The sequence below is a fragment of the Vanacampus margaritifer genome, chromosome 5, assembly GCF_051991255.1.
Source record: "Vanacampus margaritifer isolate UIUO_Vmar chromosome 5, RoL_Vmar_1.0, whole genome shotgun sequence".
In the NCBI taxonomy this organism is placed as follows: Eukaryota; Metazoa; Chordata; class Actinopteri; order Syngnathiformes; family Syngnathidae; genus Vanacampus; species Vanacampus margaritifer.
The window spans coordinates 30,864,715-30,890,126 of NC_135436.1; the positions used below are offsets into that span (position 1 = coordinate 30,864,715).

General features: G+C 47.0%; 2 protein-coding genes and 1 long non-coding RNA gene across 9 annotated transcripts in view; 2 read left to right on the forward strand and 1 right to left on the reverse strand.

The window, feature by feature from the left end:
- LOC144051804 (transmembrane protein 87A) overlaps nt 1–3,884 on the forward strand; it is a 49,518-nt gene extending 45,634 nt beyond the window's left edge. The window contains exons 16-22 of one of the 2 annotated variants that reach the window (XM_077565249.1): nt 85–143; nt 238–341; nt 624–703; nt 1,476–1,537; nt 2,275–2,327; nt 2,411–2,441; nt 3,493–3,884. In XM_077565249.1, the coding sequence (XP_077421375.1) occupies nt 85–143; nt 238–341; nt 624–703; nt 1,476–1,537; nt 2,275–2,327; nt 2,411–2,441; nt 3,493–3,534 (431 nt within the window). In that variant the 3' untranslated portion in view covers nt 3,535–3,884. Of the gene's footprint in view, nt 1–84; nt 144–237; nt 342–623; nt 704–1,475; nt 1,538–2,274; nt 2,328–2,410; nt 2,442–3,492 lie in introns of those variants that run through there. The other variant, XR_013294042.1, reaches the window with a different exon arrangement.
- A 635-nt stretch (nt 3,885–4,519) lies between these two features.
- LOC144051812 (uncharacterized) overlaps nt 4,520–25,412 on the forward strand; it is a 30,300-nt gene continuing 9,407 nt past the window's right edge. For 2 of the 5 annotated variants that reach the window (XR_013294046.1, XR_013294045.1), the window contains exons 1-2: nt 4,520–5,479; nt 5,555–5,656. This is a non-coding gene — a long non-coding RNA (uncharacterized LOC144051812). Of the gene's footprint in view, nt 5,657–15,915; nt 16,032–16,645; nt 16,713–25,412 lie in introns of all 5 variants that reach the window. The other 3 variants (XR_013294048.1, XR_013294047.1, XR_013294044.1) reach the window with 3 other exon arrangements.
- LOC144051807 (uncharacterized) lies at nt 6,328–24,298 on the reverse strand. 2 transcript variants are annotated; one of them, XM_077565253.1, is made up of 4 exons: nt 24,131–24,298; nt 11,851–13,335; nt 10,249–10,734; nt 6,328–7,235 (listed from the first exon to the last, which is right to left on the reverse strand). In XM_077565253.1, the coding sequence occupies exons 2-4, from the start codon at nt 13,151–13,153 to the stop codon at nt 7,213–7,215; spliced, it is 1,812 nt and encodes a 603-aa protein (XP_077421379.1). In that variant the 5' UTR covers nt 13,154–13,335; nt 24,131–24,298; the 3' UTR covers nt 6,328–7,212. The 2 variants fall into 2 exon arrangements, with proteins under 2 accessions (XP_077421379.1, XP_077421378.1); XM_077565252.1 differs by having other exon boundaries at nt 6,328–7,238.

Below are 25,412 nucleotides of genomic sequence, written 5' to 3' on the forward strand. Positions count from 1 at the left end.
ACCTGCCTATTTGTGTTTGTGATGGTGTGTAATTGTGTGCTTTCAACGTTTGTAATTGTGTGTGTGTGTGTGTGTGTGTTGTAGCATCAGTCATCTTCATCATTTGGACCACAAAGACCTTCAAGATGGCCAAATGTCAGTCCGTAAGTGTTGAGCACTCGCGCGTGCATTTCTTCCCATCACCCAAAATGAAGTGCGTGTGCGTGCGTGCGTGCGTGCGTGCGTGCGTGCGTGCAGGACTGGCGCGAGCTTTGGATCGATGATGCGTTCTGGCGTTTTCTGTTCTCCGCCATCCTTTTGGTCATCATGTTCCTATGGCGACCGTCGGCCAACAACCAGCGGTGGGCCGTTTTCTTTTCAACTCATTTAGTGGCAAAAATGTTTGTTCTCATTCAGTGCCAGCTAGTTTTTTAGATCAAGTTCAAAAAATTGTTTTCAAGTAAAACAGTAAAAGAGAGTTTGAAGAATGTGGTTTCCCCTAAAACACTGCTTTGTTGTTGTTGTTGTTGTTGCTGCATAATCATTATGCCTCAACTTGACCAAAAGCAGCAACAACACACAATTACGTGAGAGCGTGATATGGCGAGGGGCAACCATGTGATGTTTGCAGGTGTGTGTTCCAGGTACGCGTTCCGCCCTCTGGTGGATGATGAGGAGAGCGACGAAGAGGAGGAGGAGGAGCTTATGGTGAACGAAGCTTTTGGTCAGTCGTCCGTTCTTTCTCCTCGCGGCATCTTTTGTTTGTACGCAAGCGTTTTGCTGTCGCACCACGGAAAAAAAAGTTTGTATGATGATGTGATGCGTTTCACTTTAAAAAAAAAAAAAGTTTGGCTTTTGCATTCCCAGGTTTAGGCGCAGTCTGATGTTGCTTTGCGGGTCTTAAATCTTTTCAGGCACTTCGCCTCATTAATTCAAAATAAATCAATCAATTCATACACAGCATTATAGAACAGCAGCGTCGCTACGTCAAGACCAGAGATGTGAAAAGTACTGACATTCTCTACTTGAGTAAAAGTACAGTTACGTGTGTAAAAAACAACTTTGGTAAAAGTACACATTCAAATAATTACTCTAGTAAACGTAAAAAAAAACAAAAAAAACGTACAGGCTCTAAGATGTACTCGATGAGTAGAAGTAAAAAGTATTTTTACCAGGAAAAAGTCACAAGTAGTCTAAAAAATAAATACTCAGGAAAGTACAAAGTACTAAAAAAAAAACTACTCAAGTACAGTAACAAAGTATTTGTACTACAAACCGACAGCAGACACTTGATGACCTTAGAACGGGAAATTGATGACATTGAAATGTGAACGTTGTCAGGATCATTGTCTTCATTTATTTATTTTTTTGTGGCAGACAGCAATACGCTTCGCAATATTTGTTTGCTTCCTTGCAAAAAATGTAATAAAAATCAAAGTCAAAAGAATGCCTGACTGTCTTGGGTGCGTTTGCTTTCCCCGCCGGCGCGTCTGCAGAGGGCATGAAGATGAGGGGTGCGAAGAATGAGACCAACGGTGCCACCAGAGCCAACAAAGTGGTGAATGTTTACAACACACACACACACACACACACATCCAAGCCAACGCTGGTGACCCCACTGAGAGGTTCGACCAGATACAAGCGGTCAATTGGCCTTTTATTTATTGATGGACTTATTTTAAAACATATGCAATACAGGCCAAAAGTGTTTGCCGCACTTTCTTCTTCAATGCATTTGCTTTATTCTCATGATCGGTTACTTTGTCGATTCTCACTGAAGGCATCAAAACTATGTATGAAGTGATGTGGAGTTATGGAGTGAACAACAAAATTAAAACACCTTTTAAACGATGGATTTTTCAAAATAGCCATCCTTTGCTTTTGTTACTTTTTTCTTGACATTCTTCCGTTTGGGAACAACTTCAAAACTTAGAAAAGCCTTTCAGGTGACTTTTGAAGCTCATCGAGAGAAAGTGCAAAAAAGTCATCAGAGAAAAAGGTGGCTATTTAGTCATGTGATTATTTTCAATTTTTTTGTTTGTTTAAGTTTTGATGCCTTCAGTGAAAATGTACAACGTACACAGTCATGAAAATGAAGCATAGTCTTGAACGAGAAGGTGCGTCCAAACGTGTGAGCACAACACAAATGCGCAATCGGGATTGTGACGCCTCCGTGTGGATCCGCGTCGAGGCCCGCAAGAATATTTGGCCATATGGATTTTTTCCCGGCCAGCCGTATAACAATGCACGTTAGTTGAAGCGCACCTAATTGGGGGCGTGGCTTGCGCTTTGCAGGATGAAGATCTCAAATGGGTGGAGGAGAACATCCCGTCGTCCATGGCTGACGTGTAAGTGTTGGCATCTTGTGGCCGTCCGATGTTTTGCCGTCGATGGCGCCGCGCTCATGTCGTCCGTGTCTTCCCGCCCGCAGCGCCCTGCCGCCCCTGCTCGACTCGGACGAGGTGAGTGTGGCTGGGACACATCCGTCGCAATTACAGACGTTTCCGCAGCACGACTTTCGGTGCTTTCTGCAAAAAAAAATTGCCAACATCACATCCATTTCTTGGAATTGGCTCCAGTTTTGGAGGAACTTGTGTGAGGAAATTCATGATTGATCCTGTTGCATTTCCTGCCTCATTTATTCACATTTTCAATTCCCTTCTGATCAAGGTCAGAATGGTGATCCATTTTGGAGTCCAAAATCACAAGTTTGTGGGCACCATTGAAAGTTAGGTGGACATGATCGAATCGAAAAATGGCAAAACACAAAATTCATGTTCAACGTGTCGTGCCCAAAAAAAAGATGCTTTCATAGCTTGTTTGTTTGTTTGTTTTGGTGGCGAGTAGGGATGAGAATTGATGACATTTTTACAATTCCGATTCCGTTTTCGATTCTGCTTAGTCTAGGATGGCTAAACTTTGATTTATTTAGGACTGTTCATTATGTTTAAAAAATATATACAGTATATAAAAAAAAAAAAGCTGTCACAGCAATAAGGTCTGACAAGCAGTCAAAATTTACCTCCCATCAGCAGGGGGCGCCAAAGTAGAGAGCAGCCCTTGTTTTGCCACCGGGGCTGTCACAGTGTTGAGAAGCAGCCAACGGAGGGAACGTGACATAAAAACTAGGACGTGCTTGTGTGATGTTTTCTGTGGGCGGGCCACAACATGTGAGTAACATGTTGTGTATCCAAATGGAAGGCGGCGATGCACTTTCTGGAGAAATCGCGTGGCTGTTGAAAAGACCAATCGTGTTGAAGATATGAAATGATACGCAATGTTATGCGCTTCTCCCCATCTTATTAGTGCGAGCGCGTGTGCCGTACGCGGCAGGTGGTCCTTTTTGCCACACAGAAAGAAAATAACGTGAAAAGTCAATGTGTTGACGTTGGGCGTCCCGTACGAAAGAATCGGCTTTGAGTGACTCTTATTGGTTTGTGCTCATTTCAGCTGTCAATCAAAGGTCTTGTTGTGGGGACGTTTGAAGGTCAAACTCGTTGTTTTGTGCGTCAGGAAACCAAGACCACCAAGTTTGAAATGTCCAAGATGGAGTGACGTCCTTTGGGGGAAACGCCAGCCGAGCCCAAGCAACTCCAACTTTATGAGCTTTGTAAGCATCAATTGGACAAACGCTCACCGAGGCAAATTCATTGCTTTCTTTCTTCTTGTTTTTGTTTTTCTATGATCAATCAATACGCTTTGTGTTTATGTACATAAACGCACGCGCAGATTTTGAAAGCGCTTCTTGTGTAACGATGGCGCGTTGTGTACGCTGTTGCCGTGTGTGTGTGTGTGTGTGTGTGTCTGCTGACTTTTGGGTTGAGTCCAGTTGCACTTTTGTTTGGACTGGTGAACATTTATTATGCAGTCATGTGACTAAAATGGCTTCTTCTTTTTTTAAACCATTTGTTTTGCAGTCGTGATTTTCTTCCCGAGTCTCACCCGCTGCTGCGTTCATCCTTTCGTGCAAAATATATCGACTTGATTTGCGCTGACAACCAAAATAAACGTCACATGTTCGCCCAGGTTTTGAATGTCATGTGACCAAACGGAAACCACATTTTACAAAACTTAATTATAATTGTAGTGAAAATGTGCTTAATATTCTCAATTTTGTAAATGAGCTTTTAGGGTTTCTTTTTTAATCACACCCAAAAAAATCTAAAGCTAATACTAATAAAACCAGCATTTTCCAAAAATATTTGTGTTTGTATAGTTTAACAAGGAAAAGTATATTTTGTATTTTATAAAAACATACTTCAGCAGAATGTCAAGTTTGAAAGCGTTTGTGCTGCAATCCAGGTGATTGTGCTGCTCCTGCTGTGCTCATCATAGCCACCGGGAGGCAGTATAATACTGTACAGCAGGGGTGGCCAAATTGGGTCCTCGAGAGCCACCATCCAGCCTGTTTTTCCATGTTTCCCTCCACTAACACACCTGATTCATGATCAGGATCGTTGTCAGGCTTCTGCAAAGCGTGCTGATGAGCCGATCATTAGATTCAGCTGCGCTGCAGGAGGGAAACCGGAAAACAGGCTGGATAGTGGCTCTCGAGGACCCAACTTGGCCACCCCTGCTGTACAGTCATACAGACAATCCGCTTCGACTACGCCTAATTCTTTGCAGAGCATCAAAAAAATACGCCTGTGAGTGAAAATGAGCTGCCATTGTTTTGAAAATAAGCAGCCGTTGAAACGTCTGACGTCCCGCCCGCCCGCATGAGCTCGTTGGTGGATATTTTGACCGGAAACTCGTCAGCCAATCAGAGAAGGCTATCCCAAGTAGCAGACAAAACAAGAGTCGTTGGTGAAATAACTAAGTTGTAGTGTTTGAATTTCTTTTACCTGAATTGAGAGGTGCGACACCCCAAATATTTTGTCACGATGCTACTCGGTACTCTTCTATAATTGCTCTGCTTTTTCCTGCACAGGTTTGTGTTGAATAATTCTACCACCGCTACCGAACTGTTAGCAAGTCAGGGCCGTTTTGCATTGTTTGTTAGCATTCCGCTAAGTGAATTATCCCGAGGCAAAGCTATGTAGTTGTTTCAAATAAATTGCACGTGTTGACTTTGCGCCATGTTTAGTTTGTGAGTAAACATCAGTTGCCAGTAAACGACTTGATGAAATGTTCAATCTCAAAAAACAGCCGGCCTCTAATGCAGGCAGGGGTGCTCAAGTTGGGTCCTCCAGATCCAGCCTGCTTTCAGCGCAGCTGAATCTAACGATCGGCTCATCAGCACGCTTTGCAGACGCCTGAGAACCATCCTGATCATCAATCAGGCGTGTTAGTGGACAGAAACATGCAAAACAGGCTGCATAGGTGGGGGCTCGCCAGGACCCAACTTGGTCACCCCTGCTCTAGTGAGGAGAATAATAAGAACATCTCAAAGAACTTGACAGTAAAAAGTTGCAAAGTGTTGAGTGCCAAAAGGTTGCCGCGTTGGCGTCTTGTGGAAGAAGAAGAGCAGCCGGCACACCGCAGGGGTTCGAAGATGAAGGTGAGAAAAAAAAAGTTTTGTTTGCCATCCAAACAAAAGTGTGAAGTCCTGATTGCTGCCGTTGACATTTCACAGTTGCCGCTTGCCGGAGAGAGAATCCACCTTCGTCATCATCATCATCATCGGCGGGAAAGCACACGGACGTCAACATGAAGCCTCATGACGTCATCGCGCGCGGTGAGTCACGTGACCGTCAGCCAACACGTTGATTTCTGGGCTCATCAGGAACTTTTTGGATTACAATTTCTTTGGAGGATAGAACGTTTATTGGGAACGTTTTTTGTGTGTGTGCTTTTGAACAACCTTTTCGAAAGGATATTACCGTAAAATCTAAAAGTAACGTTCATTTTTTCTCTGCAAAATGATGATCCCAAATGGAATTACACGAACGACGAGCGCATTTGTCGCCATTATTAAGACCTCTGGCGAGACAGTGCCGAGGGCGGGGCTTATTACAAAATACATTTAAAAAAAGAAAAGTGCATTTCATACACAATTTTGCAACGTTGCATATTATTATTCTAAAACTTGTGATGATGCACTCGTTTTTTGGAGCAAAAAGGTTGCGCGTGCGTGTGTTCGTTCGTAACGTGGACTGGGATGTCTTCGTCTCTTTGTGTCTTTGTGTGTCTTTCCTTTCAACGCACTTTCATACAAAGAAAAGTGCAATTATTGCGCCGGTTACGTAAACGGATGAGCTTATCGATACGTGGATTAATGAGCGCCCAATGGCGGCGCAGCCAAACGCTCCCCCATGAGTTAGCCCCGCCCCCTCATCCTCCATCCCCCATCCCATTGGCCGCCTGCCCTGCAGCCAGCCAGCACGCGGCCCAAAATAAACACCACAGTTGACTTGTTAGATTTTCCTCTTTATTGGACTATTTGTTTTTTTTGTTTTGTTTTCCTTTTCTTTTTTTTGTTGCTAGCAGACATGAAAACTGGACCAACAAAACATCGTCGTCATCATCATGAGAGTGGAAATGACTGCAGAGGAACAAACAGTGACAGGATGTGCTTTTACAAAATAAGACAAAGAATCAAATCAGCTTGTTTTGTTTGTTGTTGTTTTTGTCTTGATGTCGTCATCATGTCCACGACAGAACCGTCTAAACACTCAACACACAGCTGGAGACATTTGCAGTGTCGTTGGGGGGGGCTCAGTCTTCGGGGCCGTCTATTTACTGGAGCAGTCTATGTACTGAAGTCCAATCTACTTCCATGGACATTTGGGGAGGGGGGGGGGGGGGCTACAAAGCATAACGGCTGTCAATATAAAACTAACAGTCTTTCTTTTTTTTCTTCTTTTTTCTTATCCTTCTTTTTACGTCTTTTTATCCAACAATTGGCTCGGCACAAACGTGGGGTGGGGGTCTGGAATGCATTTTTTTTCTACCTTTGCATTTCTCTTGTACACAATATAAAATGTCACAGACAAGCAGAGGAAATGGAAGGGGTGGGGGGGGGGGGTGGATTATTGCTTTCCGAGTATTTGTTATATTTTGATTGGTTTCTCATCTACATGAACTCTCCCAGCCGCTCATTCTTTGTCACCACGGCAACCTCTTAACGCGTGATAACTCCTTTTAGGTGGGTGGGGGTGGGGTGTGGGTGGGGGGGGTCAATAAATGAGGATTTGGGTGGGTGGGTTGGTGCAAGTGAGGGGGGGGGTGCTCAGAGCTCCTTGCTCAGCGACTCCCGGGCGGGCGGGAAGTTCTAATCCTCTTTGTGCGGCCTCACGCGTTTCCCGCCTTTTTGTCTGCTGAATGATAACACAAGACAGTCAAAAGGTGTGCAAAAATGAAGAGAGCAGTTAGCAGAAGAACAAGAAGAATGTTGCGGGCCGCCGCTGGCGCCGTTGCTTGCGTGTCCGACAAACGCCGGCTGGCGCCGCCATCCCATCAACGTTTGGGCTCGTTCGATGGCGGCCCACTCGAAAAGTGGCGGCAGTCGTTTACGAAATCGCCGCGTTCGCGAATGCGCTTAGAGATCACAAAAATAATATATCGATTTTAAAAAAAACGTGTCTGTTTGCGCGAGTTAAAAAAAATGACTGGACTGTAAAAGAAAATGCTTATATATGTTGTTGTTTTGTTTTTTTACTCGCTTTCTACAGAAGCATATTGACGCCACACCAGAAAAAAGAAACGTTCCAAAGTCAAAAGTTCTGTTGGAAAGTACAGAAATGTGGAGCTGCCAATTTACATTGGGTGATATATTTATATCTATTTCTTTTAATCAGAATTAATCGCATGACTTCAATAGTTAACTCATGATTAATCGCACATTTTTATATGTTCTAAATGTACAATAAAATATTCTTTTTCTAAGTTTCAAACTCTTGTTAACATAAAAGTGGTTTTATAGAATAGAAACATGGCTGCATCTTTTAGTCATTGATACATAATCATAAATACCATCGAATTCCAATTAAAAAGACGTACTGTAAAAATGATATTGATTTGTGTTGCTCATCATCTACCACTAGATGGCGTATTTGTAAGACAATGACAACCATCTCAATGCATTTTTCTTTCATATTAAGAGTGATCTCATCTGGAACATGAAGTGAAATTCTGCACATTATTCAAATGTGCCTCCACAAAAATATGCATGATTCCGTTTTTGCTGCCGAATGTTGCCGTGGACGTCTGCTGGGTTCCGACTGGAATTCCCACAGAACAGGCTTTCCGAGTGAGGAGCGCTCATTAATCGTGTGTTTAAAAAAATGAGTGGCATGAAAGGAACTTTCAATGAACTCAAAATGAACGCACTCATTTGCATCAAACATTTTTGACTGGCAAAATCCTTCCAACGTGCTCACAGGCTAAATGTGCTAAAAAGCTAGCATTTTCCCCCATCATGCCACAAGTCGCATCATTTGTGGCATTAAGGGGGGGGGGGATAATAAAACAATACCAATCACTATTAGTCAACGTTTACGTACTTAATTTTCAAATGTATTGATATCATGTAGACCAAATGATTAAAAAATAATATTTTTTTTTTACTCAAGTCAATAGTCCATAATCCCATTCTGGGGAAAATGTCCAGAGTTTGCCAGTCAAAAATGTTTTTCACACTTTGTTAAGTTTCGATATGTGATAAGTTTGACTTCCGCATTCAGCTGATGAAGCAAAAGTCCTTCTCAAATGTTCTTTTTGAATCCTGATCAACACTTGGCCATATTTCTTTCTTTTTTACTTTGATTAGCAAGGCATAAAAATGGCTACACGCCAGAAGGGATGACTTGACGTTAAACGTGAATTTGATGGCGTTCAAATCGTCACAACCGAGCGTGGGCTTTTTTGTTAGCTTTTTTTCTGGTGTGAATCGTCCAAGCGACGCGGCCAAGATGGCCCGAACGCAACATTTGCAAATGAAAAAAACTCAAACTCATTTGCATATCGGACTACAGCTTCTTGTAGTAAAGGTGAAACGATCCCAAATTGTGGACATTGTCTGTCTTTCACGCCGTCTTCCCACCTGGCTCACTCTTGCTGTTGCTTAACATTGTGCAAATAATCGGTGACGCGCACAAAAAAGACAAATCGGCGATGTCGTCACGCTGCAAAAAGTGAACGACGATATCGCCAGGGACGACTTTTTTCTGTTTTCCGCCAGATCTTTGGAATGTCAAGTATGAAGTTTGGGAATCAAGAAGTCAACGTGCGTCTGCAGCGCAAGGAGAGCTCAACTAGCGCCGTCTCGTGCCACCAATTGGGCTCGGCGTGTTTTAGTAGTCCTCTGATGTGACGAGTGTAAACGGCGAGTCTCTTGACAGCGTGAACGCTAAGCTAACGTGTGTGCGGCGCGTCGGCCTTTCAACTTTTCACTTATTGAGGTGCGATGATGCGAACTTTTCACCTATTTGTCTTTGGGTGGATGCTAGGTAGCTTGCGTTTACAGTACTTTAAAAATGTTGAAGTAATATGTCGTATATTTCGTTTTTTGTTACCGGCGTTTTGAAAACAATAGTTTTATAAAAGCAATTAATAATCAAGATTGAAAAATATATGGTGATCTCTTTTTTTTTCGGACGCTTTGTTTTGGTCTGCTACTCGATGGGGGAAGTGACGTAACGTTTCAAACGGCGTCAAACGGCGTCACCCGCCTTACAAGTTTCACTCCCAAAGTGTCAACGGAAGATTATTCACTAGAGGAGCAGCAGACGAGAGCATTTGCTTAAATCGACCATTTTTTTTCTCCTCAATTTGTTTGCTATGAAGGATTTAAGAAGCATTTGAAGTGCTCAATACTTCCTTTCTTTTTTGTTAGAAAATTGTGCAAAGATGGCGGCCACTTGTCACATTGCTACTTGAAACTTCTCATTTGCACGGCAGTCATGCTAATGCTAACGGCCTGTGCCAAGCTTATTTGTGTTTGAGCCTGTAAAATCGAACCTTTTCACATGATTCATTTTTGTCCGTCCCAGTCAGGCTCGTTTTCTGTGCTAACTGGCGTTTGTGTGTTGTGCGCTAGCATGCTAGCATATTAGCAGGTGGAGGTGGCGTGTCGGCCATTGAGCGCGCCGCGGCATAGCTCGCGCTCTAATTGGTCAGCGGCGGCTGACATGACACTGCGGACAATAGCCACGGCCACATCTCGCAGCTCCCTCTTCCTCACCTCCTCCTCATCCTCATCTTGCTCCCCTTCCTCCTCCCCCCTCAGCTCATTGCTAATGTTTGTTAGCGGCGGCGGCGCTCTGTCGTTAGCATCTCCTTGTCGGCCGTGGTTCTGACGGTCGTCTCGGTGGTGGTGTAGTAACTCACCGCTGTTCACAGGTGGCGCCGTGGTGTTGATGACCTTGGCGTTGGTCTCCTCCTTGGCCCCGCCCAGCTCCTTGCTCTTCTTCACGGGGCTGCTGTTCTTCTGGTCGTCGTCTTGTTGGTGATTGTGGGTGTCGTCCTCGGCCGTTCCGTTCTCGCAGCCGTTCTCGCCGTTAGTGACGGGAGCGTGGCTCGGCGTCTTCGGCGCCTCGGCTTCCTGTTGCTGGACGCTTTTGTCGTCGGTTTCTCCGCTGGCGGCTTGGCCGTCTCCTCCCTCGGCGGGGGCAGCGGGGGCAGCGGGGGCAGCGGGGGCGGGGGCATCGGCGGCGGCCTCTTCTTCATCCTCTTTGGCGGCGTCGGCCGTGTCCACGCTGGCGGACTTGCCTTTGCGCAGGATGAAGTTCTTGAGGGAGACCGCCCGGCCAAAGTGCGAACGTTTGGCCTTGGCGGATTTTGCGTCTTTTCCGTCCTCTGTCGCGCCGTCCTCGCCTGAAGCACACAAACCACGTCACGTATAATTTCAGTTCCAGACGGCTGCTCACACGTTGACACTTTTCTGTTAGCGCAATCGTTCTCGTGTGACAATCATTTTTTTATTACAACACTTTTATGTCCTTGTCCAGCTTGCATGCTTTCCCTGAAAAACAAATCCGATGGAATTCATCTTTTCTTACATTTATTCCACTAAACAATTCCAGATTCTAACTTTTGGGCGTGCTCAAGACATACTGTCGATTATTTTTTTATTATTATTATAAGGACCAACTTGAGTTTGAACTTGAATTTAAAGTCACTGTCAAATGACAACAAATGAGCGTTGTTAACGACCCTGACAAATTTGAATGCAATAGCTCATTGACTGGCAGTCCTTTTCCCTGAAGCAACCCCCTTCACACCCGCCTCTTTTACTGGATTTTGACTGACTTTGCAAGGCCCGCCCACAGAATAATGTGTTCTATTGCTATCAAAACATGAAACCTACTAAAAGAAAGATTAGTCTCTCTTCTTTCATCGGAAAAAAAGAAGATATTTCTATCTGTTTCCGTTTTACAGCAATTAGAATATAGCTAAGTTTCGTCATCATTCACAAATCTGTTTAGAATTGTGGGTAGATGAGCTTTTTTCAACATGGCCCTGGTTGATCTCTTTTGCTTTGCTGCCACCTGCTGGCCATTGTAATAACTACCATTTCTTCAACCGTTCTTTGCAGTTGAGAGGCTGCATCAAAGCTTTCTGTATGCAAATTCCTCTACTTTGACCTGGAAAAATGGACGCTACTTCATCCATATTCGTTGTGGCTCTGGTCATTCTTTGTGCTTTTCCACGCCACACCAACGAGGCGCTCTAAAGCTTCACATCAGCCAGAAATCAATCAAGTCAACCCCTTCCTGCCATCCCCATTCTGGCACTTTCTCAATGTGACATGCGTGCACTTATGGCTGACAACGAGGCGTTCTAAAGCAGTCACACCCGCAGACTATCAAAGAGGCTGTGCGTTCTGGGACTGTCGGCATAGCTAACTAGCTAGCTAGCTAGCGGTTGAATATTTCATTTGGGGAGCTCTAAAATCTCAAATCCTGTGGGGCAAAAGTTTAGCTTTCTGACCTGATGCGGGTGCGGCGGCGGCGGCGGCGTCATCGTCGGCGCTGGGGTGGCACTCTGTGTTTGCGCGTTTGGACTTGGGGATGACGCGCTTCTTAAAGGAGGTCCAGATCTCGTTGGCGTGCTGCGTGACGGTGGCCCCCCCGGCCACTTTCTCCTCCTCGCTCGCCTCCGCCTTCTCCTGGCCTCCGCCGTCGGCCTTGTCCTCCTCCTCGCCGCCCCCCTCGGCACTTTGGTCGGCATCCGGCGCCTCCTCGGGCGTGTCGGCCGAGTCTTTGTCGGAGCTCTTGGTCTTGCCGCTGATGCCCACCATGGACGGATCCCTCTTGAGGCCCTGGAATGTCCAGGAGCGCTTGAGCTTCCACCTCTTCTGGCCCGACTCCTTGGAGTCCAAGGTGGAGGAGTCTGCGCCTCCTTCTGCGTCAGCGCCGTCTTCGGTGGCGCCGCCGCCGCTCCTTTTGTGTGCTTTCTGAGCCATGAGCTTCTTGAAGGAGTGCCAGCGCTTCATGTGCTTGGTGGCGCCGGTGGAAGCCGAGGAGGCTTTCGGATCCATCTCGGCCTCCGCGCCTCCTTCTGCAGCTCCCGCCTCCTCAGCGGCCGAGTCTGCGTTGGCGTTAAGTGCTTCGGGATCCTCCAGGCGGTCCAGGGACTTGGAGCGGACCTTGACTTGTTTCGGAGGTTCCAGGGTGTTGCCGTCCTTCTTCTCCGTGCTCCGATGGGAGAAGATCTTGGCCACCGGCTTCCTGATCAGATCCCGAACTGAAGACTTGGACTCTTTGCACTTCTTCTCGTCCTCCTTCTCTCCATTTTCCTGCGCTTTCTCGGCCGCCTCCCCCTCGCCACCTCCTTCCGCTCCCGCCTCAGGCGCCGCCGGCTCGTCTGCGGTTTTCTCTCGGTCTTTCTCGCCCCCCTCGGCGGCGCTCTCCTCCGAGCCGGGCCCCGCGGCGGCGCCGGCCTCTTTTTTTTTCCGTCCTGACATCACCTTACCAAGGCCGCTCTTGTTAAGGAAGGAGTCCAGGAAGGAGGTCTTGTGCTCATGGTTCTCCGAGCTCTGGGGGGGCGCGGCCTCGCCGCTGACGGCTCCGGCCTCCTCGTCGGCGCTCGCCGCCTCGACCGACGTGTCGTTAGCGACGGTCTCTTTGGTCGGGACGACCTCGCTGTTGACGGCGGTGCCATCTTTGTCCACCGTCTCACTCTTGACGCTTTCTGAGTTGTGCGTGGGCTGTTCAGCTTCTGCCTGCTTGTTCTCCGGACTCTTCCCGTCTTCCTGGACCGCGGGCGCCGCGCTGGCCTCCGTTGCCGCCATTTACCAGGTGGAAATAAACTGCAACCCCCCAAAAAAGTGTCTTCCTTCCTTCCCAGGCCTTCTTCCCTTTCCTCTTCCTCGCTCTCTCTGCTGATTGGTTCCTCACCGTGAGGTGGCGCTCTCAGCTCATGGAAAGCGGCGTGGAGGGAAGATCCTCAGCATCCTACTAATCCTCCTGACTCCTGCGGAGGACAAGGTGTCAAAAGAGTTAGCGTCAATGAGTTCCCGGAGGACTTTCAGACGTGAGAAGCGAGCCCGACGCTAAACGCAAGGCCTGAAACGCGCGGGAGTCATCGCATCAATGAACGTGAGGCGGCGGGTGGGAGCGAGCGCACGTTGACGCCACGGACGGACGGACGGACGGACGGACGGACAATGGACAATGGCGCACTGTGAGGGTCTCAGGTGCAAAAGTGATGTGGACGAGCGAGCGCGGCGTGAAGACGAACGTGACACCAACCACACTGGCTGCCATGTTGCTTCTGACTCGGGTCATCTCAATTGTGATGTTTTTGTCACATGAGGACTTCTTTTTTTTTTTTTCCTCTTTTGCCAGGGCCGGTCACAAACATGCTCTTGTTGTGACTTCTCTGCAGGACAAACTTGAATTTGTCAGCCAATAACATTTCAGCAGGCAGTGTGAGTCCCGCCTCCAACTCAAGCGAGATTCATGACCTCAACTCTGCTCTCAGATCATCAGTGCGTCGCTAGATGCTAATTGGTTAGCATTAAGGCAGCAGACTGAAAGTGCACTTTTAAAGTAGCACCAAGGAATTTTTCAACCTTCAAATATTTCCGTAACTCTTGTGATGAAACATGGACTTCAAAGGAGTTGCACGGTACCTTTTGCCACGGCCTGAGGAGGTCTGTATTATTTTGACCGGCAGGATCCTCGCAACTCTGCCACACAAAAAACGACAAATGTGCCGACTGCTTGATGGCAGACGTCACATCCCGCTTTCCCCAATCGTTACAAAGTCGGAAGTCAATTTGAATGTCATGAGCTAAAAAATGACGCAGTGCGCTTGTCCTCATGGGAAACGTGGTCTTCCTTTAGGCATAACATTACCGACTTTGTCCATATGGTGGCACCAGAATCAACATGCACTGAAAGTTCCTTAGTGTTGCTTTAAATGCACGCGGTTGACTTTTTGGACGTTGGTTTGGCTCCTCTAAAGCCTCGCATGTTCTACGAAAAGGTCCCGCAGTCGTGCCAAGCGAAGGTCGACGAGATGAACGTCCGTCCCGTCTTAATAATAGAAAATAATTCAACTTGTCCGAACCTTCCTTTCCGCTCCGTCGCATCCCCACAGATCTGCTCACGCTAACGCGGTCGGCTCCCGGCTAGCAACATTTCGTCACTTCAAATGTTTTCCGGCTTTCTTTTCTCGGGTGTCCGCTCATAAACGCTAAATGGACTTCTTTTGATAGAGCGCTTCCATATGGCGCTTTGCAAAGCCCGACGTTGATGCGTGTGGTTGCTGAAGCTCGGCGTCTTGCTCAAGGACACTTGGTCACAAAGGGGGGGGGATTTGAACCCACAACGTCGCAATTGGGACCGCTGAGCCACGCCTCCTCGTGATAGACACGCCTACCAAATGTCAAACTGAAACCAGTTTGGGGCCGTAAAAAAACCTTGTTGACAAAGATTGCGACATTTGCGTGTTTGTGTGAATGCGTGTGCGTGACGAATGCCGACTCACGTCACCCCAAAGGCCACATTTTCTTGTGTGTGTGTAATTGTTGTCATCGTGTGTACCTCATGTGACGTTTTGATATTTGGCTGAAGACGGGATGAGGATGAGGATGTTAGCGCCGCCTCACACTGATGAAGGGGACAAAATGGAGGGAGGGAGCGTGACGACAAGCGCCAGCGTTTGTCTGGCTCGTCCTCAGCCGCTCATTTTCCCGCCTTTTTTGCCCCGCCTCTCTCTGTCTGCATCGCTCGCTCGCTTTTTTTTTTTTTTTTTTCCCTCTTTCTGCTTTCATCTTCCTCATCTGGATTTGTCTTCCCTCCTCCTCTTCCTCATGCTTCCTGCCACCGCTCGCTTGATTTGCTCTTTGGTTTATTTTTCTCCTCCATCTGTGTCTCTCCATCATCTTCATCATCATCATCATCATCATCATCTCACAATATTACAGTTGCCACCAAACAACATTCAGAGACGGGAAATGCAGAAATGCAGAAATGCAGAAATGCATTGTAACAGGCAAATAAGAGTAGTAAATAATATGACCAAGTCATTTGCTTGGCGCTGGACTCGGGACCAATCAGTGTTAAGGCTGCTCTTCCCACCTGTCTGATGATGTCACATGCGCGCACGCACGCACGCACGCACGCACGCACGCACGTGTTGATATTTTGCCTGCTTTGCGGGGAAGGCTGCGATGTCGCGACGTATGACAGATTTTCATACACCTGCCGTGATGATCATGAAGGTGTTAATATCAATATGATGAGCTCATTAAGTCGCTGATCACTGACTGGTGGTCTTTTCAAAGCTCATTTGCATACAGCAATTATGCGCTAACGACCGATGTGTCACCTTCAGTGACACCGGGTGAAATTTGCAAAATTGATGGCGTGCGGCTGGCGAGCGTCGCTGTCCCTCCAACGGGAGGCGCTCGCTTAAATGGACCGGAAGCGACTCTCTCGGACCCGAGCGCGTCACGTTCATTCACGGTCGACGTTTCATGTTGTTAAGCTGATTGTGGGTTCGACGTATGAAATGAACATCCTCATTCTGTTTTCGGATTTTCAGATCATACGTCCGACGCGAGGAAAAGCGCTTAAGAAAATGGATGGATGGACGTCAGACGCAGCTAAGCTATGCTAACAGGAAGTAGAAGACGACAAGCAATTAGCCGGCAGATGAAGGTCCATTTTTATTTCCAAGACTTTTCACCTTGATGCTAATTGTTGACACGTTTGACTTGCGAGTAACGCGTCGTGCTGCTGCTGTTGTTGTTGTTGTTTTTGGTTGAGCGGCTTAGCTTAACGCCATCTCGGCGTTCCCGCCCATGTGTGTGCGTGTAAGTGTGTGCGCGCCAGCCCGCCCTCACAGAACGCTCGGCCTTTTTAGCGCGCCGGCTTTAGTTTGCCGCTAATCCCGCGGCAGGAGAGCAGCCAATTTAAAGGGGATTGACGGCCCCGACCGTTTTTGGATCTCTGTTGCTAACCGTCGGCGCTAGCGTTAGCTTTGGCGATGCTAACATTAGCACGGAGAATAAGTCAGCCGTGACCCAGTTGATGGCGTCATAAGTGACCGGCTGGTTGTCGTGGTGATGAAGGAGACGACTGCTGATTAGACTGCAGCTTGTCAACAAGATGACGACATCCTACTTTTCTTCCGCTTTCTGCTGTTTTGTTCAGAATCTCCGCTCATCCTTTATTTTTTTTTTCACCTTTCCAGTGAAGCCAAGTGGAGGTCAAATGTCACACAAATGTGGAATCTCCTTAAAATCGTTTTTTTTTTTTTTTTTTTTTATCAGGCTGTCGAATGGACGGCGAGTTTGTCCTCTCATCTGAGCGGCTTCATCGCTTCGTGACCGATGAAAAGTGAGCGCACGAAACAAGCGTCCGCATCCCTTCGATGCGCTGAGAATGAAATGAGCGGGATCAATGAGAATATCCGCAAAGGTCACACGCGTTAAAACAACTCCAGCAAATGTCCTGTTTAAAGGTCAAAGGTGGCCGCCATGACCAACAATGGAATTGCATGTCAAATGTCGCGCAAAAATAAATGTCATGTCAAATCTCCCCAAAAATCTGCCATTGTGCAAATGTCATGTCGTCGCTCATCCTCAATATTTTTTAAGAACGTTGACGGTAGAATCACAAAAGGAAATCTTTTGGGGTCATTTTAAAGTCAGGATTGCGTCGCATGGACGGTTGTTGTTGTTGTTGTTGTTGTTTTGACCTGTCAGAAATCAACCAACTGCTTCCAGATTGAAATTTCATTTTTGCATGTAACAAAAAAAGATTTTCAAGGTTGACGTTTAAAAAGTCGACTTGAATGTGAGGCGGGGCCACAATTTGCCGTCTGCGTTGCTGGGGGGCCGCGGACGTCCCGTACTTGCGACACCACAAGCAGGACAAAAAATGCGTCTTCAAATCTGTGCAAAATCGATCATTTAAGATGAATTGTCATCATGTGAGCCGACAACAAATCCTTTTGAGCCAACAAGTTGATGAGCGCATGCTGGCATTTTTATTTTTACATTTTGTCGCAGCCGTCAACTGCTGAAGAAAGCAAAACATTTCTTCGGATTTGGTTTGAAAACGTACATTGAATATTTAGCAACATTTGAAAGAATGAGTTTGCACACCAAAACTCCTTTTTTTTTCCAACTCCATTGAGTGGTTGCAGCAATCCCTGAGGAAATTCCGCCTTCCTGCCCGTCATCAATATTTGCAAACTTTCAGCCAATTGGATTTTGTCTCGATTTCGTCTCCTGCAATTTGTCGCAAGACGTCAGCTTGACTTTCACGTTCACTTTTGGCAACTTGTTGCGTTTTCATTCTCTTCAGAAACTTTTTCTTTTCTTTTCTTGGACGTCTTCTCGGTTGCTCAACGGATGCGCGTGGCATGTGTCGCATGTGATTGCTTTGAGCGACAAAAAAAAAATCTAATCAGAAATGTTCCAATTTCCAAGAAATGTGCCGGTGCGGCTCACAAGCAAAACAAGAAATCTCCTGTCAAACGCCGCATAATGCTTCTTTGCGACAAATTCATTTCTGGCCTTGACCTTTGAACTCTGTCCCTGAGTGTGTTGCTGCCTAAAGCAGCTTAAGCACGGAAGATGTTGCTGAGCCGAGTCGATGGAAGGAAAGTCACTCGCCATTCAAGTTGCCTTCAGTCCATCAACAGGGTCAGCGCGCACGCACGCACGCACGCACGCACGCACGCACGCACGCACGCACGCACGCACGCACGCACGCACGCACGCGCATACGCGTTAAGGCCGATCAGTTCAGTAGCAACATTTGTACTCGCCAGGGTTGTTAATGTTTTAGAATTTTCTTTTTATTTCGTTTTGAATTTTGTTTTTAAATGTAGTCATTCGTTTTCAGGGTGGTTCGATTAGTTTTGATTAGATTTAGTGAATAAATGCCGAGTTTGAGTTAGTTTCAGTATTAGTTTTAGTTTTAGTTCTTAAAAAAGTGTATTACTTGCGCGCACTGTTTAAAAACGACCACCAAGCGACGTCATCTGAAGGTGCTTTTCTATTGGCTGCTGCTGGATGACGTCACTTCTGCGTGACGCTTTCAAACGTCTTTATTGCGGTCAAATCAATCGACTTCAAATCACATTTCAAATCATCCCTGAAGGCTCAAGCATTCAATTCATGACCAAAGACTTAAACAAAGGACATTTTTGCTATCATTGTCGTTAGTTTGAGTTCGTTTTGTAATTACAAAATGTGGTTTGTTCGTTTTTGTTTCTTAAAAGGCATTTTATTTTGGATTTTGTTAATGAAATTCGTTTTTTTCCTTAGTTTTAGTTAACTAAAAACACTAAAAAAAAACCACTGAAGGGCCAACAATCAGCCAATCGGTAACAAGTGGACTCTCGCGCCAATCGAGTGATGAAGTAAGTTGATGAGTAAGCGATTGTGAGTGTGAACGAACAGGAGCCCCTTCATGGCCTTGAGGGACACAAAGACGCCTTTTTGTGCCGTCGCGCGCTCGCTGGCGCTCGTCCGCCGTGGCCTCGCACCCTTTTCTATAAAGGTTTGGAGGGGGGGGCACATATACCAAGCATGGGAAGAAGAAAAGACTGATTGGGAGCACCAAATATTTGATCCTTGGAATCCCCCCCCCCCCAAAAAAAAAAGAAGTCCAACTGTCGCTTGTCTTTGTGCGCTGCGTCCATCTTGACATTCCGCTGGCGCAACTCGTGACCCGCACGTGACGCCCGACTCGGCGACCGCTCCCACAAACTAAGCCTTGTTCCCCCTCCCGCCCGCCCGCCATCTTGTCCTCTGCCTCCCTCCGTCTCGCTTTTCCTCCTTGCGTCTTTTTGTCCCATGCAGCGTTTCTTTCAGCTGCTGATTCTCTTCGCTCCTCAAGCTCTGATTGGCTCACGCTGGCCTGTCAATCATCTGCAAGCTCACGCTTCGTACCAGTTGCAGCAACAACTGCACCGTCACATTTCGGAAGTATCTGAGTAGGCACAAATTGTACTCGAGTACTGCTGCTTTCAAACAATCACGCTCAAGTCAAAGTCACAAGTCGGCCTCCAAATATCAGCGTCAAGTCGAATGAGGTAAAAAAATATATTTATTTTTTTTAAAAGGACTCAAGTACTCCCATTTTTGGAGAAACTGAGCCGCTCTGTGTTTGTTTGCACACTCCTGATGTCATTAGATGACATCATCCACTTCCATGGGGGCCACATCTGGCCTCAGCTGCCGGGCTGGTGGGCCCTTTGGTCACCATGGCAACGGTGAGTCATTCTCATCTTCTTCATCTTCCTCATCGTCATCGTTTTCCTCATCATCATCTTCCTCTTCCGCATCTTCCTCATCCTCATCCTTATCATTCCGTTGGCAAGCTGTTTGATTAACAATGCGGACGTACACTCTTAAAAGGGGCGTGGCCACCCAAATATGGTGAAGTGGCGTAGCTAAGCCAGGATTGGTCGAGGCCAAGATGGAAGCAGCTGATGTTGGGTTATTTCTACCCAGCATGTTGGGTTGAGGATTTGGAGACTTTTTGCTAGCAGCGTTAGCGCAAGGCTGGCCAATGAATTTTGCAGAAAGTCAACAGAAAGCTCAACATTGTCTTTGTTGTTGAAAATATTAGAAGAAGAATCTTGTCTTCTTTCATTAAATTGCTATGAAGTCTTAATTGTTTGAATGAACACAAAGAAATTTGAAACCAAATTATAAGCGCTCCTTAAAATTCCGTCTTTAAAATGTGAACATGCTAACGCATATTAGCCGTTCCTAGTCCGGACTCTGGATTCAATACGACATCTAATCTTCGTGACGGTGATGTACGATGAGACGGACTCCGCAAGTTCACGTTGCCGTGTTTCTTTCAAATTCGACCACCGACGCCATTCAAATAAGTTCTGACTTGCAGAAAAACACGTCGTCGTCCAAAAAATGACAAATTGATTTGATAATAATGGGAAGTGAACTTGTACTGTATTCATCATCATCATCATCATCATCATCATCATCATCATCATATGTTTTGCCAAGCCTCATATTTGGGTTTAAAAAAACAACATTTTGAGTCGTACCAAGACCGATGCATCGGCGTTTCCTTTTGACCCGAGGTCAGCGTTCCATCGGCACTGGCGTCATGTCTGCCGCTGATCAATAACAAATGACAAAGCAGCAACATTTTGTAAATGGCAACCTCTGCTTTTTACTCTAATTTCTGGTTTGAAATTCCTCCATGTCGTGTCTGTCTTACTGCTAGCTAAGCTAAGCTAAGCTAAGCTAAGCTAAGCCCTGTGAGGTTTTCGTCCCAGCGTCAAAGATCGCAAATAGCAAAGAAACAGCAAAGTCGTCCGAGTTCACCATCGAGCCGCCGCCAACTTTTTTCTTTTGTAAGAATGTTGAATTCAGCCGCAGGTCACAATTCCAAAATGGCTTCAGTGCTACTCCATCGATTCAGCGCTTTTGCACTTTCCAAGGCCCTCAAAGCGCTTTCCATTCACCTACGGACGACGCCACATGCGCACAATGGCATGGGTTCGAACCCACAACTTCCGGCTTGGGAGACGACCGCTCTACCGCTGAGCCACGCCCCTCTTCCACTTGCCCAAAACCAAAATCTCCGGCCTCCAAATCATCAACCCGACTGTGTCATCAAAAGTGCACAAAAACACTTGAGTGGACTAAGAAACATCAAACGTTTTGGGTTTTGGCAACTTTTGGACCCGAGGTAGGTGCTGTGTGCTACAAACACAATGCAGCCTAGCGGTACGATTTGAATTCATTCTTTCATGCATTTTCCAAAGCGCTTCTCCTCACAAGGGTTGCGGCATGCTGGAGCCTATCCCAGCTGGCAGTAGGCGGCGTGCACCCGACCCGAGGTGGTCACCAGGGAGGAAAAAACATTCTCACCGCACAATCACACCTGCCGAGTGCCCAGAGAAAACGGGGACGACATGCCAACTCCACACAGGAAGGCTGCAGCCGGACTCGAACCCTGCACCTCACAACTGCGAGGCAGACGTGCTCATCACAGTTCCCAAATGAATAACAAATGCCCTTAATGTGTTGCAGCACGCCAGAATTTTTTCAAAATTCAAAACTCCCCACAAAAAAATGTCCAACAAAAAGCAAACAAAGCTTCTTCTTTTTTCTAATGAGAAATACAACACTCGATAATATCAGACTTTGGAAAAACAGACAGAAATGATATCATGAAATGAAAATCAAAATCATTCTTGTCATGCTTTGCCCTTCAACCGTGTTGCTCGTTGTGGTGTGTGCACCTTGGCCAAACGGACGGACGGACGGACATTGGGGGGCCCAGCTCATCTCCCAGCTTCTCAGTGCAGCATTAATATGAGTTGGTCTTCACAGAGGAGAAAGAAGATATGCCTGTCAGTATTATGTGGTCTCTAATCATGCGTCGTGGCACCTTTTGTGCCTGCATTTCATCCCAACAACGGCGCCACATCAGTGGTAATAGTTAGCCCGTGAGCCTTTGAAGGTTCCCCCTGTTTGTTAGCGTTAAGCTAACGGAGACAATGTGGTAGCTTTGAAAGCAAAAGCTGTCTTTGTTTTGTGGTGAACTTGCCCGGCATGTGGAGGCGCCCGAGTGGCCTCAACCCGCCTCAACCGGACCACGTGAAGGAAAATACTGCAGAAACTTGAAAAGTGAAGATTCTTTAGCCAAGCGCCCCCTCCCCCCTCCCCAAGTTGTGGCAGTGGGAGGGGGGGGTGAAAAGTGGGCGTGTACGCTGGAGACAGCAGGTGCTCCCGTCCCACTGAAAAGGGGACGGAAAATGAAAGGAATTTGCATTTCTAATGAGCGCCCCTCCCTCGCTCCTTCCTCACTGTGTCCTCTCCTCCATTTTGGGGGCGCAGCAAACTTCTAACATGGCGACTGGCGAAGTCTTCTCATGACATGATGCCGCCTTAGGTGCTAAAAGTAGGACGCTGGCGCCCTGACATATGAGGGCTTCCGCATACGAGCTGTTGTTTTGGCTTCTTTCTTTTTCTCTCAATTGTTTTGTGCTTGTTTGCGTTTGTTGGTCTGGAACTTGATTTCTAATTGGTCCGTCAAAGATGAGCTAAGCTACAAAAAGGCACATCAAGTTGATTATGACGAGTCAAGTGTTGGTCTTGAGATACAAGCACAAATTTGCCAAACGAGTGCATCGCGCCATCCGTCCTGTCATCGCATGCTTTTTTTGCAGTGGAAATCAACAAACCAGATGGTGGCGCTATTAAGCGGCTTTGCCAAACATGAAAAAGAAAGAAATTCCTTTGAACTGACACTCATTCAGTTAAGTTCAACTTTTTTTTTTTCTTTTGGTGTCCTGTTAAACGACACAAAATGTCTTCTGGAAATTTCCGCCATCTTTGCGCATTCGTACGCGCGTGTGGAGGCAATGCAACGTATGCTAAATGCTAAAAACTTAGCATTTTCCCCCATAATGCCACGGGCTATTGATTTGTGCATGTGCATGCCCCGTGGCATTATGGGGGAAAAAATGATGAATGGAAATCATGCACATCAGATCTAATAAATTGTCCAACTTAGGAATAAACAATGTTGACCTCATTTTTCAACGTTTACATGCAATGTAGGCCAAATGCTAAAAAAGCTTCTTCTTTTTTTAAACTTGCAAGTTAATACCCTGTGGCATTATGGGAGAAGTTTTTAGCATTTAGCCTCTAAGTAGATATCAAAAGCATAAAATACGTTCATTTTTTTAAATCCACTAACACTTCCAAAATGTGCAACTCGATGACCAACATGCGGCGTTCGCTTGGATCGCACCAACAATTGCAACACTTCAGTCTCAGTCGAGCGACTCAAGCAGAGGTGACACTGCAGTGGGTGGGGGCGGGGCTGGGGGGGGGGGGAAATGGGGTACTCCTTCGGCGCCATCAAGGCTTGTGACGCCACTGCTCACACCGTCAAAGTCCAAATATTATTCACACCAACAATTTTATTAATAGTCGCCCAAACCCCCCCAACAAGAAGTGGTGACGGGTGGGCGGGGTGGATGGGGGGGCTAAATGGGCGGGAAGTGGCTTTGGGGGATGGGGGGGCTCCCACTGAATTTCTCATTGAACAAAACAAGTGAAGCGCCAAATTCCCAACAAGCAGCCTCCTTGTCTAGCGCGCGCGCGCGCGTGCGCGTGCAGCCTCAAGTCAAGTCCAGCAAATCGCATTCGAATCTCATTCCAAATTTACATCATTTGAAAATGGCTGAGACCCCCCCTCCCCCCTCCCCTTTCCAAAGTGCGCCCCCAAACGCCAACAACCCCCAACGCGCTCCCTTCTGTCTGTCTGTGCGCGCGCACGCTGTCATTCTGGCTTCGCCTTTTTTTTGGGGGGGGGGGCATTTTATTGTCGAGGCGCGTAAACAAGTGTGTGCGTGTGCGCGTGAGGGATTTATGCTTCCTCGTCGTGCACGCGCGCACATGTATGACACACGCACACGTGCGCTGTAAAATGAGGACGATGACTAAAAAAATCTCAATCATGTTAAGCACACAAACGCGCACGCGTTTTGGGCCAAACGTCGCCAGACAACAAAATCCGTCGCCTCACCACCACTTGATTGTATTTGTGTCCCTCCGCCGCGCCAACGAGAGCCCCCAAAAAACAAAAACAAAAATGTGTGCATGCAGAGCATCAGAACAGAACGCGCGCGTTTGTCTGCCTTGTCGCCTTGGAGGAGGTCCTGGAGGAGGGGGAGGACCTGTAGCCTCACCTGCCTGAGTGGGAGTGGAAGAATGATGACCGAATGGAAATAAAAGCGGCAAACTCACCTGCTTCCGTGCGCGTAAATCCGTTCGGGAGCTCGCTCGCTAATAAGCAGCGCGGCTTGTGTGTTGGGCTGCCAAAGACGCCGCCGGCGCCAAATCCGCCCAGACCTTCTCTCTCTCTCTCTCTCTCTCTCTCTCTCGCTCTCTCTCGCTCTCTCTCTCTCTCGCTCTCTCTCTCTCTCGCTCTCTCTCTCTCTCTCTCTCTCTCTCTCTCTCTCTCTCTCTCTCTCTGTCTCTCGCTCCTCCCCCCTCCCCTCCTGTACGTCTCTGCACCCCCCCCCCTTCTTGTGTCTGTCAATGGGCGCGAGGGGTCGCACAGCAGGACACGGGCAAGTCCTGCGCGTGCACGCGCACGCACGCGCTCACTCCCCTGGTTGCCCCTAGCAACGATGAAGACCACCCTCAACAATTTAAACGTTACGTCCATATATGGACGATGCTTCTTCTTTAGGGGGGGGGGTAACTCTCCACCGACGTGTGAGCTAAAAATAAACAAGAAGAAAAATAATTTGTCTAGAAACGATAATGTGTCGCCCCCTTGAAGCCCTCTCAGACCCCCCCCCCCCCCTCACTATGGCTCGTCTCCATTGACGCCATTGTTTGTGCGTGTGCACGAGTGAACAATAGAAGCAAAGCATCAGGCTGACTAAGAAAAGGGTTGGTTGGGGGGGGGGGCAGTTCTCACCCTTTCAAATGGGAACCGAAGAATCTCCCACAATTCTGCTGTCAGCGACGCGTCGTCGCCACATTGCAGCAGATGAAGCCGAGCGTCTTCTTGCAAATGTCTGCAATGACGCTCGGAAAAATCCAAATGTCCACAAATCGGCCGCTCAAAATGTTTCCCGAGCGGGTTTGTTCGTTTCGATTTTTTCAAAAATGATTCATTTTATTATTTAGTCTTAGTTTTCATTTAAACAAATGTGCATTTCTTGTTTGCAAGATTAAAAAGAAAAACATTTAAATATGTATTGTGTTAGTGAAAGATACCCGGTCTCAGTATCGGCGCTGATACTTAAGGTATCGATACTAGGATCTAGAAATTGAAAATCGAAAGAACAGAAAATTGATGCAATTTTAAGTGAAAATGTTATTTTGCAATATATCATACAGGTATTTCTTTCAAATGGTCTGTCATTGATTTTTTTGTCACCACAGTCGCGTGCGATGACAGAAAACTGTGCGTGTGTGCGTGCGTGCGTGCGTGCGTGTCTGAACCCACGGCGAAGGCAGCGAGGCAGAAGGCGAAGAAGAAGCGAGTCAGCTGTAAAAGGCCGAGCGACATTCG

Coding starts and splice junctions, on each gene's coding strand:
- LOC144051807 (XM_077565252.1), bottom strand. CDS start 13,153: ATGGCGGCAACGGAGGCCAGCGCGGCGCCCGCGGTCCAGGAAGACGGG. Junction 10,735..11,850: donor CGCCGCCGCACCCGCATCAG/GTCAGAAAGCTA, acceptor TGTGTGCTTCAG/GCGAGGACGGCGCGACAGAG. Junction 7,239..10,248: donor GGCGCCACCTGTGAACAGCG/GTGAGTTACTAC, acceptor GTTATCATTCAG/CAGACAAAAAGGCGGGAAAC.